The 16,270-nt window shown below is 39.6% G+C and overlaps 1 protein-coding gene across 3 annotated transcripts in view; it reads left to right on the top strand.

Annotated features, from left to right (window-relative positions):
* LOC311624566 (rotatin-like) overlaps positions 1-10,291 on the top strand; it is a 33,964-nt gene extending 23,673 nt beyond the window's left edge. For 2 of the 3 annotated variants that reach the window (XM_084887965.1, XM_084887964.1), the window contains exons 8-12: positions 601-803; positions 4,011-4,278; positions 7,392-7,495; positions 8,514-8,583; positions 9,603-10,291. In XM_084887965.1, the coding sequence (XP_084744091.1) occupies positions 601-803; positions 4,011-4,278; positions 7,392-7,495; positions 8,514-8,583; positions 9,603-9,688 (731 nt within the window). In that variant the 3' untranslated portion in view covers positions 9,689-10,291. Of the gene's footprint in view, positions 1-600; positions 804-4,010; positions 4,279-7,391; positions 7,496-8,432; positions 8,584-9,602 lie in introns of those variants that run through there. The other variant, XM_084887966.1, reaches the window with a different exon arrangement.
* The last annotated feature ends 5,979 nt before the right edge of the window (positions 10,292-16,270 follow it).

Here is a 16,270-nt window from a genome sequence, read left to right as displayed (position 1 = left end):
ATTTCTAATATTCTGTTCCTATTTAAGTAGATGTCTTATTTGGGAACTATTTCAAAAACCTATAATGCTTATTTTAGTCTTTATATATAAAAAAAAAACCTTAATGTATGGTGGGGTTTTTTGTTGTTGTTGTTGTTTATTTGTTTGTTTATTTGTTAATCCTCACCCAAGGATATTTTTTTTTAAGAGAAAGTAGAAGAGAGGGGGTTGCGGCGGGGAGGGTGGGGAGAGAGAAACATCGATGTGAGAGAGACACATTGATTGGTTGCCTCCTGCCTGAGCGAGGCTGAGGAACGAACCTGCAACCCAGGTACATGTCCTTGACCAGGAATCGAACCCATAACGTTGGTCTGAGGGCTGACGCACTCCCGCTGAGCCACACCGGCCAGGGCTACCCCTAGTGTTTTTAAATGCTCAATTGCGATCCTGGGCCTTTTAGTGAGAACAGTAGCCCACGAGGCTGACCACGGATAACACCAGCCTCGGTGCTGATGTGCAGTCTGCAGCTTCAACTCACTCGATAGACTGTGTTTTACAGCTGAGGTTGTTCTGAACTCAACAGTGAAACAGAAGATGTTGTGACAAGTTGTTGTTTTTAAGGTTGCAGTTCTCTTTGCTGGTCAAGTTTTGGACAGTATCCCGTTCTGGCTGTGAACAGAGGAGCCCCTGGCAGCTCCTTGATGCTGTGTATCCTGAAGTTGGCTTCCCAGGTGCCTCTTGAGAACCCCACAGTCCAGCAGATGGTCTTCATGTTCCTTTCAAACCTGGCCTTGTCTCATGACTGTAAAGGAGTAATTCAGAAAGTAAGTACTTAAACTCCTTTCCATCGTAGAAAAGGTAGTAAAATATTCCTGCCCATCAAGAATATGTGTGGGAAGTCTAGAACTCAGTCTCGGGTTAATTCTGCTTTCAAGGCATTTTATTTTAAAGGATGGTGAAAGGATTAAGAGGGTCACTTTCCTTAAAGCCAGTTGATTGTTGATACTTGAAAAGTAACAGAAGCTAGAATATGATTAAACCATTTATTCCCTTCTAGTTTATCTTCTTAGCTTTGGATTATATTTTATCACTCTCAAAAATGAGGGTTTTAAAAAGGCAGCTGTCTTAGGTTTGTTTCAAATTATAAAGTAATATACTGCTATTTAAACAAGACCAAATTGAGCAGTAAATTTCAGTTCAATTTTGTAGTCAAAATGGTTTATGAAATCATGGCTCCTTTTTCTTCTAAGTTAGACCTTAGTTCTTTATGACCAAAGAGGTGATTTTATCAGTCTCCTGGGATCCAGTGCCTAAACTTGACTCTGGTCACCGGTTTAACTTAGAGTACTTAAAAGGGATTGTATGTTCAGAATAAATTCCAGCACAGCTATTCAGTTAGACTGTAGTCAGGGGCATATCAACAGAATCCCTAAAATGTAAATTGGATATTACTTAGTAGTACATGCTGATTATTTGAGTATTTGTCTTTCTTTTACATGAAGGCCAAAATAAATTCCAAATGTACACAGCGTTCATAAAAACCGAGTCTCCTTTTCCTGTACTGTGTCCTCCCCCCTCCCCCCTCCCCACTAAAAACCCCACTGTGAATGCAGTCTCCAAGTAGCAGTCCAGTCTTAAGGAAGGATGGAGGTTTTCAGTGATGTGCTGGAGCTAACTTGTGTGGACTCAGGAGTGTTCTCTTTAATTTTCAGGAATTTGCAAGCCAGTTGACTCTGGGCAATATCTTGAAATCAGCCACAGTGGTGGTATTCACACCAGGTAGATTGGCAGAAGGTGCAAATCAGGAACCCACTGCTCTCACTGGAGCCAGATTTTACTTCCAGCTCATGGCTGGATATTTTCTTCATATATGTGTCTCTCTGTGTGTTGAATGTGTGTATGAATGAGTGTGTGAGTGGCTATGATTGTAGGTGACTTTGAGTGTGAATGTGTGTGCCTCTGTGTGTGTATGGAGTCATTTTGAACTGGATGCGTGATTAATGTCTTTCCTCATATGCAAGAGCACAAACCTGGCACAGCGCTTTCTCCAGCTTCTTGCAGAACATACAGGTAGGAAGCAAAGTAGAAACACCCACCTGCAGTGTGGGTCCCAACCTCAGGGCTGAAGTGTGACTTTTAAGACTTACTTAAAGGAGACTTTCTCCTTTTAACATATTCAGTTTCTTCATTTTAAAAATTATTAGGTTAAACAAAATTATATCTAAGGCATCCTCAGCTCTCACTCTCGAAGCATATTTTGATATCGTTGTGATCAGACTGTGAGGTGTAGGTCACCTACGTTGTTTTCCCTCGGCTACAGTAAGTGATAATGAGTCCTGGACACCTACAGCATCCCTCTCTGCTCCTCAGCTGCAGGCATTAGAACATGTGGCTAATGCTGTGCTACAACTCAGATTCGAAAGTGTCTGCTTTCTGTCTATCATGATATGTTTCAGCACATTTCACCTGATGTGGGAAACTATTAAAAAGCATCGGTGGGCCTAGCAAAAAAGAAGGAATGCCCACAGCATATTTCCTTTGAAGCACTGCCATATAGTTTATCACTCTCGTCAGCCCCAGACTTCCACTGTCATGGCACAATCTAGCTGCATGGGGGACTCACGGGATGAATGTAAAAAACGCTAACGTGGGCCAACAGGTGAGAAGTAGGTGCCAGTGAGGGCACGTGCAGTGCAAGTGGGCGTGGGGTTCCCCAGCCTGCTTGGTGCTTGTGCGATGTCGCTAATATCTTTGTAGCTGACTGCATCCACACACTCAGAGTTATTTTACATAAAAGTTAAATTTATTTCATATATTTAAGCCATCATTGTGATTTTAGCTGCAGGAGGATCCAGGAAATAAGCCAGAGTGGGTTATGAAACTGGGAGAGAGATGAGATGATGAGACCTTCAGGGCAGTTATGAAAGCTAAGTGATCACATTCCTGCTCCTGGATCACTTGTGCACCTGGTCATGGTTCCCATGCTCTTCTGGGCTGCTTCCTCATATGGTACTTTCATTCATTCTTTCTTTGCATGCAGATTATTCTAGATGATAAGTTACTATCCTTCACATAGTTAGGGATGTGCTGCGGTTTTGTGGAAGGGTTTTATTCGGAGGTTGGAATGACTCATATACTTTAAGTGATGGAGCTTCCTGGTCTCTAAGTTTACTTGTGGTCATGAGTGACATGTGGTCATGAGAAATCTATAAAGAGAAACAGTTGGGGCAAACAGAACACAAGCTGCACCCACAGGTTATTTTGTAGCTCTCATGTAGCTGTAGAGATTCAGGTGTCCTCAGTCCTTCCTGGGTTGTTACCTGGTGTTCAGGACTTCTTTGGGTTTATTTCTTTTTTTATTTTATTTTAAAGTTTTTACTTATTTTTAGTTTATTTTTTATTAACGTATAGTTGACATACAGTGTTATAGTAGTTTCAAGTGTACAATGTAGTAATTTAACACTTATACCTACGATGTGATCATCACAGTAAGTGTAGTCCCCATCTGTCACATACACAGTTGTTACAATATTGTTATTTTCCCTGTGCTGTACTTAACACCCCTGGGCTTATTTATTTTATAACTGAAAGCTTGTAGTTCTTATTCCCTTTCACCCTTTTCACCCATTCCCTTTCCCTCTTTCCTCTGGCAATCATCAGTGGGCTTTGGTACTTTTTCCTCCCCATAGGATAACTTGAATGAGTAGCAAAATTTCCAGAAGGCAGACTGAAAGAGAAAACTCAAGAGGCCTAAAATAATCCACAAACTCAATTATCAATCCTAAATAATTGAGTTGACTGTAACTGCTTTATCCATCACCAGAAAAGGATTACTAAGAATTAAAATTTGAAAGCTATTTTGTTCTCCATTTTTTACTTATACCTGGAAACAATGGGGTATAGGGGTGGTATTGAAGGAATGAAACATTAAAGGTGGGAAAAAGAGAGTAGAATGCTGGTTAATTGGTCTCCGAGGGACTAGGAATGCAAAGTCTCAAAAAGAAAATAATGTTCTTTCTATTTATCCACAGACTAACTTCTTGCAGAACTTCCTGTCTCTCACATTGCCGAAAGGAGAAAATAAACGTCTCAGTAACCTGACCATTCTCTGGTTGAAGTTGCTCCTGAACATATCATATGGAGAAGATGGGCAGCAGATGATCCTGCGCCTTGATGGCGGCTTAGACTTGCTGACGGAGATGAGCAAGTTCAAGTACAAGCACAGCCCTTGTCTGCCTCTCCTTATTTTTCATAACATTTGCTTCAGTCCCGCCAATAAGCCCAAGATTCTGGCCAATGGTGGGTATCCACTTTATACGCCTCACATAGACACACACACCCCTTTATACATATGGTAGTTCATAGCATATTCTGTTCAGGTTGAGACACAAAATAGTTTTATAAGTTATTTGCCAGGTGGTTATGAAACCCCCACTGTGTTCAAGGCACCGAGGGAGGCAGAGGCTGTGAGAATGAGGCAGGAATGAGTTAGGTGTAGCTCCAGCCCTTAAGGAATTACCTCCAGTCTCCGGGGTTGACAGGTCATATCGCTGGGGGACACACTGGGTCCAGGAGGTAGCACAGAGGAGGAGGGTGCGCGGGGGCTCAGGCTTCATTATGTCCTCCCTCGCTCTTCTAGGCTTTGAGCAAATTCTGGGTGCCAGTGAAGCCAGCCCTCACGCTGTCTCCCTGCTTTCTCTCTCTTCAGCTCCCTCTGTCTCTTTTCCTTGTTTTATTTTTCTCCACAGCATGATCACTGGCTGAGACACTCTGTTTTGGGGATATGTCTGTTTATGCCTAGTTTGCCCACAGTAGGACATACACTCTTACAAGTCACGAGGTCATTGCCTGATTTCATGTTCATTGGTAGCACTTAGAATCGTGTCTGTGCTCACAGCTGTCAGTGGATATGGATGATAGAGATCCTCAGCAGGCAGCGGTGTGCAGGACCCATGCATGTGGCGAAAGTAGCCTTACAGAGACTTCCTTCTCTGAGATGTAGAGCAGGGAGAGGCGAGGACTGGGGAGCGATCAAAAAAATTTTGAAGCAGAAAGAGAAATGGGAAGATCGGTTTCTGTAACCATATGCTGTATCTGTGAGGGCTGTGTGACTTTCATAGAGAGGGATTTTGTAAGGAGACACTGTTATCAGGGGGAAAAGGAGAAAAGCTATGGGTGACAGACCCCGCACACCACTCATGTTGTCACTCCAGTATCACTGGACAGCTTCTCTGGCACCATTTCCTCATCTATACAGTGATCCCCCCTTCCTTGGTTTTCATAGAAATTAGTTTATAAACACTTCAAGTGCCTACACTGTCATGGTAGATGCTCAAGATACATGAATGCTCATTTCTTTTCATGTTTTCCACTTAATTTTTCCTTAGAGGGGCTTCTCTGTAAAACGGAGTTTTCCAAGTGAGTGGAAATGATTCTGCTCACTTTCTTCATGGGTGCAGCTGTGATTCTGTTTTCCTCAGGATCATTATTGAATGTGGAAATGCACGGGAAGCTTTCAAAAGTTTGGTCAGTCAGCTTTGAACTGGTTTGTAGCATTGGCTGGTTTTTCTGGTGCAAATATTCTTATTATAGTTGGTTTCAGGCTACCAACATGACATCCCTAAACTTAAAATTAACTCAGTATCACTAAGAAAGGAAATAAATATTCAAAACCCTTCACTCTTAGTTAAATATATTTTACCATTATCTAATCTCCTGATGTTATTTCTATGTTAATGTGGGAATTTCATACCTTACAAATAGACTTGTAAATGTTTTATGTATTTAAAAAAAAATCATAGTTGATACACAATATTAGTTTCAGGTTTATGTGTATTTTGTATGCATGTTATGTTTCACAAGAAAATGTATTTTTTTTTTTAAAAAATTGACCCACTTGCATTACCAAAAGGGGCAGCATATTATTATTTTTTTAAATATATATATTATTGATTTTATACAGAGAGGAAGGGAGAGAGATAGAGAGTTAGAAACATCGATGAGAGAGAGTCATCGATCAGCTGCCTCTTGCACACCCCCTACTGGGGATATGCGGGGCAGCATATTATTGACCTGTACGTGTACTTTATTGAAGCATTTTAAGAGACAGTACATGGTAAAAGGAGTAATGATAAATTTGTGTAGATCATCTGAGTATTGGCACCATGTGTAACAACATTGCTGGGTGATATCAGATGGACACACCATTCAATGATGTCCCCAAGAGTATGAGCTGCCACTTGTCACCTGCCATAACATCTGTGATACAGGCTAGCTGTGGTGTATTAGGGTAGAGAGAAGCAGGGGTCCATGGAAAGAGGGTGAGGGTCGGCCATGGTGTGTTGACAGGAAACAGCACCCACCCACCTCCACTCACACTGTCCCCACTGCTCAGAGCTCATTTTATGAGCAGATGCTTTTTTTTTTCCTTTGTAAAGACTTTAAATTCCTTCAAATTTCTTTGAAAACCCTAAATAGACTCACAGAACCAGCATTCTGTTTGCTTTATTTATGGAATCTTTCATCCAACTAGTATTAGTTGAGCCCCTGAAGTAAAGCGGCGCTGTGGTTGGAACGTGCAGCGGTGAGTGGGCAGTCGGCCCTCTGCCAGGCTGCTCTGTAATGAGATGCTCCAGCAGGGGGGGCGTGACCCGGGCACAGCATCCCCATAACAGTGTCTCAGGGTTGTAAATCACGTACTGTAGAGGAGAATGATTCAATGTAATGATATGTAAAAGTAAGTAATAAAACAGCTTCATGTAATGTCCGAAACACGCTGGCATTTCCTTGGCACCTACTTCTCTGCATCTTCACCTAAAACCAGTAGCTGCTGAGGATAATTTCCAAGTCTTGATTTCATCCTCTGGCTGGCTGTGCAAAAAAGGGGCCTATCTTGTGGGTTGATCTTCCTTTAAATCGCTTTTCCTCTGATGCACACATCCACACAAACATTTCCCCAATATGTCCATTTCTTTTGTAAAAGGCTTACCTCATGGTATTCCTTCACTATTATTTTGTAGAAGCCCGTGCTATTGATATGTTCATGTAACAGTCTTTAAAAGTTATCACAAGAGCAAATCCGTTCTCCTGCACACCAACACGTGAGCTGTAACTGAAGAGCTCATTAGTATACCTCATGGTGTAATTACTTCTCCACCGTTGTCTTCACATGGCTGTGTCATTGCTGAATTAGGGCCAAGAACCACGAGGCCGCTGCTGCTTTCTTGGCCGCTCTGTGTCTGTTGTGAAAACCTGACAGGTTGTCCTCCCTCGGCCACATGCTATGAAGATAGTTTTAGCCGCAGTGATACCAACTTTGTATGCATCTGATGGGAGGACAGGGCATCTGACTGGTTTAATATATACCAGGTAATGTCTGGGACTGAACCTTTTTTTAATGTCTCTTTTACTAGAAAAAGTGATTAATGTGCTGGCTGCCTGTCTGGAAAGTGAGAGTCCCAGCGCTCAGAGGATCGGCACAGCTGCACTCTGGGCTCTGATTCACAATTACCAGAAGGTGAGTTTTTACAGTCTTTGTTGTACCCCGGGGGTGAACACCAACCTCTCAGGCAGCCAGGGACCTCAGAGGAGTGTCCGCTAGAGCTCAGAGCCTGTGGCCCATGCATACCCTCATACAATTAGTAAACTGTCACTTCAGGTCTTCCTCATCTAATCATTTCAACAGGCTCTCTCATCTCAGAAGAGTCTCTCTTTTGAGTGAATTTTCCCTATTAGTGTAAGTTGATTTGCCATATTGGTGCAATGTTGATATAGATTATGTCTGCTAAAAGAAGTGCCAAGGGAAAATACATCTTGAAATAAAACCAAATAGCAAAGTTTTATCCAATGAGGGGCCTTCCTATCTCAGGCCGGGCAGTCACTGACTTTTGGAGGAGCCCAGCCCTCAGACTGCAGCGCAGGCCCCGGGGGCAGGCAGGTGGGGCTGGTTCTCTCAGTACAGATCTCACTCCTGAGAGAAATGCCTATGTGTGTCTAGGAATTAATAGTGGCCAGGTGACACTGTGAGCATTGACACCCATCCCCATGGGCTTCTCAGCTGCCATAGCTTCTCAGACTCCACCTACACGTCTGGTGGAGTCCACACACCCAGGGACGGAGGTGGCTGCTGTCCCTCTCACCCATGTGTCCTCTCGCAGGATATAACACTCTGTTGTCACTTAGTGGATATTTGTTGACCAGTAATGTGGTATGCTTGGTCTGAAACCTGAGGTTTGAGGGAATATGAAGTAACTAAAGCTAAGATGAAGTAGTTTAAAATAGTGAATTGAGATTAGGGAGAAGGGGAAAGGGAAGGGAAGCAAGAACAAGCAGCAGGAGAGAAGAATCGAGTTAGGAAGGGAAGGGTTTGCTGACACCGTGATGGTATGTGCTAATATCTAACTCTCTAGCTTTGTTACTACATTTTATAACATCCTGCTTACTACTGTGGTCAGGACAGCAGAGTGAAGATTGTATCCTGATCCCTAACACATCAACACAAGTCTAATTCATGGCTTGTTCCATGTTATCTCCAGGCAAAAACGACTTTGAAAAATTCATCAGTAAAAAGAAGAGTGGATGAAGCATATTCCAAAGCAAAGAAAAGTAAGTTTCATCATGAGAGATTGCAGTTAAACTTGGAAGCTATTCAGCAAATAATGAATGAAATATTCGCAGCAAAAAAACAAAACAAAACAAAAAAACCCAGTTTTTTCTACACTGATGTTTTACAATAATGTTTGAAGAACTTTTTGGTTGAAGCATTGACCAGATACTGATATTTGGTCCATGCTTTTCCTTGTGACATTTTAAAATAATAAAATATAATGGTTTCTAACAACATGTCTGTGATCTTTCTCCAAGACAATTTTTTCTTGTATAAAACGTTGACAGTGCTCACCACTATACTAAAGTGTGTTCTTAGGTGATAAGAACTGGACCCAATTAGAATTGGCCTTGGACAGAACACTGACCTTACTTCAGGAGCGGAGTTAGTCTTCCAGAAATAGACCTGTTGCCCATATCCGCTGGGCCCTGTGATGCACGGGGCAGGAGGCGGGCTTTCCTTTCAAGTGCATTTCCATTTTAAGTGATGCAGGTTTTCAAGGAGCATTGTTCTTTGGCCACTTTGACCACTTTTACACTGAACTGTGTCTTCCCCACCTTTTTATAAGTCTGAGTTTTTATAAGTAGATTTTAGATTTTTTTTGTTTTGTTTTGGCTGTGACCATGAGTTTCTGGAGTCACGGATAACTGAGTTACTGTCCGTGTTTAGGTGTTAGGAGAGATAGTACATAGAAAGAACAAGACAAGGCATTCATTTGGGATTGTGGATAATGGCTCCATTATGGAGGTGCACTGTTTTTAGTTTATATTTTTTGGCTAAACCAATAATTAAAAGTAACTAAATTCTGCAAGTTCATTATTTTTTTTATAATGTGAAATATCCTAATGCCAGTACATCGAGGAGTTAAATAGAACTTGGTCTATTTTTGCTATTAAGAAATTGTACTTAAGTCTGTGTGTGTGTGTGTGTGTGTGTGTGTGTGTGTATGTGTTCACTCTCAGGTGTAGTGCTAAGTTTACCAGTTCGTTCCTCCATACTCTTTATTTTTCTCTCTCAGCTTTTTCAGACTCAGAAGAAAACCCACTGAATGCCTATTATTTGAAATGTCTTGAAAACCTCATGCTGCAACTAAGCTGTCCCTGAGGACTCAGGCGCTCTGCCCTGCAGCCATAGCCGCTGGACAGGTGGACAGCGTGAAGCCAGCTGTGTGCACAGCTATTGCCCGAGGACAGGCAAGCCCTCTGCCCGGGGCGACACCTTCTCTCCTGACGGACACTGAGTGGCGCCCAGCTCTGTCCCTTCACCTCCCGTCAGCTCTGTAGTTAAGAGCAGCCGACCAGAAGATGATGGAAAAAGTATGGAAAGTGCTGGGGACATAAACGTTTTTACCTTTTCTATGCAATTTGCCTTGTAAAAATCCTATTTAGTAATTATTTAATAAAATGTTTCTAGAAATTGAAAATTGACTATTAATTGCTGCCTACAAACTTAATTAATCTCATGAATATACATTTTAGGAATGGAAAGAAGACATTGTCTTCTGATTTCCTTTATTTTTATTTTTAATTTTTACATGAAATTTAGCTCTTGTCAATATAAACCCTTGTCTTTCAAACCTTTATATTATCCAGAACATACACATGGGTGATAGGATATTTGTATGTAAGTGTGTGTAATTTTGTGAGTAGCTTTTTTCTACCATGTTTAGTGATATTAATACCTTCCCATGTGATTTATAAATGTCATATATGTATATTTTTTACCTTTCAACTTGTGAAATACTATGTAATCATGAAGGAAGAAATAGAGTTTATGGTCATGTAGGCCTGTGTTCAAATTCCAGCTCAGCTCAAAACACCATGAAGAGAAAGACTGAAAATCTCTCAGGAACAAGTCCTGTCAAGCATGATGGCAGACCTCTTCACTTACAGGGGTTATGAACTCAGAACTCAAATCCATGTCAGTTCAAGTATTAATGACTTTCAGCAGGTTCTGAACACATTTGAAAGAAAGAAGAGAAAATGGTGTTGAAGAAATGAAAAATAAAAGGTGTGTGTGTGTGCGTGTGTGTGTGTGTGTGTACTTATGTGTATCTGTATACACACAATATACACATTCATTTAGGAAAAAGTTTTCTTTCTTTTTTTTTAATATATTGATTTTGTACAGAGAGGAAGGGAGAGAGATAGAGAGTTAGAAACATCGATGAGAGAGAGTCATCGATCAGCTGCCTCTTGCACACCCCCTACTGGGGATATGCCCGCAACCAAGGTACATGCCCTTGACCAGAATCCAACCCGGGACCCTTCAGTCCCCAAGCCAATGCTCTATCCATTGAGCCAAACCAGTCTCGGCGAGGAAAAAGTTTTCTAATTGAGTTATAGTTAACAAGAAAAAGTAATACACTTTTTCTTATTAAGTACTGTAGCAGATTGCTATCATCAATAAAATAAGCCAGATGATACTATTTAAGCTGGAAGCGTGAGGACAAAATATATGTTAAATGATGAAATAGAAACAGGTAAATTTGTAGTGTTTAAACATTATCGATTTGAGATAGGAGAGATTGATTTCAGAAGTTTCTGGGCAGCCCAAGATAATTTGGAACAAATGTCAACAATTTGTAAGTGACTCCTTGTTACCAGTTCTTTGCTAAGAATTCAGCTTCGTTCTTAGAGAAATAATTATTTTTTCATCTCATTTTTGTCAGTAATATTTAACCAAGTTTTATAATTCTGGTCAAGAGGCTGAGTGTCACAAATGGTTTAGGAGCAGATACACCCCAAGTCTTGCTCCTCATGACCCTCGCCTGCTGGAAGCCAGAGGGGTTTCTGCTGGAGGAGGACCACCTGCCCAGCTCATGAATTGGCATCCACCATTCTCCATTCTCCATTATGGGAGAATGGAGGGAAGTGTTAAATCTTGGCACATCCATCCTGCAGTGTCTAGGTAAGAAAGGTTATATCACACTGTGAGCTTTCAAGGTTTCTTGAAACTTAACTTGTTCAGGTTTGTCTTTGTGGTTAATCCTTGCCTAGCTCCCTATTACTAGGAGCAAAGGTTGCAGAGGATACATGTACTTGTTGGCATGTTACTCTCAACTCACCTTTTTTTCTCACACCCCCCAGCTTGCTTATCCATGCCCTTTCTCTCCTCCCTCTGTGAATTAAGTCTTGAACTTCCCCCACCCACCTTCACATTTCCATTTCTGCCTGTTTTCAAAGGCCAGCTTCAAATGTCACCTTTCCCAGGAGGCTATGTCAGCTTGCCCAGCTGGGAGGAAGTGCTTTTTTCTTTGAGTTTCCACGGCAGTTTTAGTTTGGTTTAGGTCTTTTTAAAGTTTTTCTCTCACTTATTCCTTTCCCCCTTGTATTGAGCTGATTTGCATTTAGTCATTGTTCCCACCAACTGCTTGACATGACTTCTGTCATTAATGTTTACCTTGTACCTCCCTGCCTCTCACAGTGTTACACAAAGCAGGTACTCATTTTATGTTGATAGATGGATGGATGAATGGTGAATATGGAAAATACCTCATTTGTAAAAGCTACAGAATTTCATAGTGTAAATCAGACTAACAACTATGTTGACTTTGCAAAAGATACACAACCGTATTTTTTTTAATGAGAATAGATTTTTGTTAAGTTCTAAAAATAAAGGATGAAAGCCAAAAACACTGCTTAAAAACACTTTAAAATTCTTAGAATATTTTTTAGCTCAGTGGAGAAAGAGGAAAAAATATTTCAGGTATAATTGGAAGATGAAACAAAGATATACTAATCTAAACTTTCAAGAACTATTTCTTACTAGGAATCTTACCCAGGATATCCTGTTTGGGAAGTAGAGTATAGGTATCAGCCTTTTGAAATTGGAACCATAAATGGTGAAAATTGGATAAGCTGCAAGTCTGGCAGTGGGGAAGAAGCCATTCCCATTAGCCATAGTGTGTGAAAAGCACAAAACAACAGATAGTAAACTGCCCGCCTCCTCCGGCCCCTGTTTGTTGGTGCCCACATTCAGCCTCAGCAGGCACTGAAAGACTCAGACTTCAACTTGAAAATGTGAGGCTGCAAAGAATGAGAGGAGGTGGCTGAGGTAGAGGCTGAAAGCAAACTTAAGAATTTGATTTCATGAAAATTGGGGAAAATGCTCATTCTTTGATACCATTGCAGTAGGGAATGAAGTCTGCCATTGCATCATTTTGAATCTTTCATACACTTTTCTTATTTACAGTTGAAAAAAACTCACTATAATGATAAAAGATTCAATTCAACAAGATGATGTGGCGATTTTAAATATAACTTGCATCTGTATAGAGATAAAGAACCATTGAACAGACTGTCAAACAATAGCAGGAAGGCAAGGGAGGTTTTTTTTTGGGGGGCTGGGCTGTAAGAGATCAAATGAAAGATTTGTATTCATGCATATAAACATAACCAATGGATACACGACATGGACGGGGGTGGAGGAGGTGGTAGGTGAAGGCATATTGGGGAGGGGGGGGGAAGTAGAGGTGGTTGGGGGAAGTCAAGGGGGGAAAAAAGGAGACATACTACTATTTGTAATGCTTCAAACAATAAAAATAAATAAATAAATAAATAAATAAATAAATAAATAAATATAACTTGCATCTGATCAAATAACCTCAAAATGTAAAACTCCAAGTACGAGGTGATAAATCTAAAATCACAGGAGTAACTTTCAACACATACTCTTGACTTTTGATAGTAAAGCAAGCACTAACTAAAAAAAAAATGTAGAAAAGATGAATAATACAATAACTCTGGTCTAATATATACAGAATTTTGCAAATGAGAATCAGAGAAATCACCTTTGCCCCTCAATTCACACAAAACGTTTACAATTGATCCAAGTATTGGGCAGTTTGGAAAGTTTCAATACATTTCAAAGACTAGGTTCATATACACCAATAACTTGTACCACATTACAATTAAGTTCAAGTTTAATAAAAAAAAAAGATAGGGAAAGTATTTTTGCATATTTGGAAATTAACCGGTATCCTTCTAAAGAACTCACAAGTTAAAACAGTAACCACAGTGGAAATTTACTGAATGATAATGAAAACTCAATGCAGAGAGGCCTGTGGGATGCAGCAAAAATGAAAGTTCTCTCACAATTTTTTATTCTCAAGAGAAATTTTTAGCTTCAAATCTTTCTAAAAGAAGAAGGCCTCAAAATGAAGAGGTGTTTATCTTAAGAAGTTAGAAAAATGACAGAATATACCCAAATTAAGTTGAAGAGATAATAAAAAATAGAAGTTGATGAAATGCAATCAACAAAGGATAGAAAATCAACAAAACAAAAATTGGTTCTTTGGAGAAAATAGCAGTAGACAGATTTTTACCCAAAATGATCAACTGGAAAAGCAAAAGGACACAAACACTGTAATCAATGTAAGGAGGGGACATACCAGATAAAGTGAGAATTAAAGAGACACTGTTCCAGTATTTCAGCAATTCTGTACTTACAAATTTGAACGCATAAATGCAGTGGGCACATACTTGGAAAAATACCAATTACTAGAATTGGCCTCAAAAGTATTGGGTCGGCAGCTAAGTAATTGCGGGTTTCACACATATATGGCTTCAGTTGAATTTTTAGGTTTGCAGACGTAGTACAAATGTAAAACACATTTTGTTATTTGATAGTTGGCTATTCAGCTGTTAATCAGTAAAAAAAGTTTTTTGATCTGTTTTGTAGTTTTCGTTTGGCGTTCGTTGAAAAATGGAAAATCAAAAGGAACATTTTCGTCATATTTTGCTTTTTTATTTCCGCAAAGGGAAAAACGCATCGCAAGCTCATAAAAAGTTATGTGCTGTTTATGGTGACGAAGCCTTAAAAGAACGGCAGTGTCAAAATTGGTTTGCCAAATTTCGTTCTGGTGATTTTTCACTCAAAGATGAAAAACGCTCTGGTCGTCCAGTTGAAGTTGATGACGCCCTAATCAAAGCAATAATCAATTCGGACTGTCACAGTACAACACGTGAGATTGCAGAGAAGCTTCATGTATCACATACATGCATTGAAAATCACTTAAAACAACTTGGCTATGTTCAAAAACTCGATACATGGGTTCCTCACGAACTGAAAGAATCACAGTTAACGCAACGCATTAGCAGCTGCGATTTGCTAAAGAAACGTAATGAAAATGATCCATTTTTAAAACGACTGATAACTGGCGATGAAAAATGGGTTGTTTACAACAATATCAAGTGGAAAAGATCGTGGAGCAGGCCAGGTGAACCAACTCAAACAACATCAAAAGCTGATATTCATCAAAAGAAGGTTTTGTTATCAGTTTGGTGGGATTACAAAGGAATTGTCTTCTTTGAACTCTTACCACCCAACCGAACGATCAATTCTGATGTCTACATTGAACAACTAACGAAATTAAACAATGCAGTTGAAGAAAAGCGGCCCGAATTGACAAATCGAAAAGGTGTTGTATTCCATCATGACAATGCAAGGCCACACACATCTTTGGTCACTCGGCAAAAATTAATGGAGCTTGCGTGGGATGTTTTGCCACATCCACCACATAGTCCTGACCTTGCACCATCTGATTACTTTTTGTTTCGATCTTTACAAAACTCCTTGAATGGTAAAAATTTCAATAATGATGATGATGTCAAATCGTACCTGATTCAGTTTTTTGCTAATAAAAACCAGAAGTTTTTTGAACGTGGGATTATGATGCTGCCTGAAAGATGGCAAAAGGTCATTGATCAAAATGGGCAATACATTACAGAATAAAGTTATTTAGTTCCATGAAAAAATTGTCTTTGATTTTCTTTAAAAAATCCGCAATTACTTAGTTGCCGACCCTATAATAAACTTTAATAGTCCTATAGTTATTAAAGGAATTGAAGTAATGATTATAATAGTAATCACTCCACAAAGAAAACACAAGACAGATGATTTTATAGGCAACTTCTACCATTCCAACGACATTACCAATTTTATTCAAACTCTTTGAAGTTATAGGAAGAGAAGGAAGAGTGCCAATTCATTCCATGAGGCCAGTATAATTGTAACACCAAAACCAAACCAAAACGTGAGAAGGGAAAAGTGTAGGCCCATTTCTCTCATGAATAGAGGCAAAATACTAAACATTAACAAGCAAATGGATAATGTATAAAAAAAATTCCATATGCTTGTCTTATACTAGTGGCCAGGTGCATGGATTCATGCACATTGAAAGGAAATTAATTAAAAGAAATGTTTTAATATCGTTATTCACCCTTTCTCCATAATAGAAGTGTCAAAAGTAGTAAAATGTATATGAAAATAATATATAAATTGATTAATAAATAAACAACAAAGAAATGATATAAAAACAAAAGTATGATATAAAAAGAAAAACATGATACAAAAATATATAAAAGCAACATTGATAAAAACAATGACTGATAAATTGATTAAACTTATTGTAATATCGCCCTGTATACCACATTAAGGGTAAAAATACTTTTAGAGTGCTTGACTAATTTCCCTATTGATGAAGTATCTACAGCTTTAAATTTAATATCATATGCTGTTCAAACTTGAGCGAGAGCATCATATAATTGACCAAGCCCAAACACTGGTTCAGGTAGGAATATTCCTACTCTGTCTAGAGTTTGTCCTTGTGATTTATTAATAGTCATTGCAAATGCACGCATCATGGGAAACTGTCTTTGAATTAATTTAAGTGGGAGGCCAGTG

This window comes from Pipistrellus hanaki (genome assembly GCF_964339955.1).
Source record: "Pipistrellus hanaki genome assembly, chromosome: 6".
NCBI lineage: Eukaryota > Metazoa > Chordata > Mammalia > Chiroptera > Vespertilionidae > Pipistrellus > Pipistrellus hanaki.
Note: the sequence above shows the minus strand (reverse complement) of the source record. Positions and strands in the feature narration are given on the sequence as shown.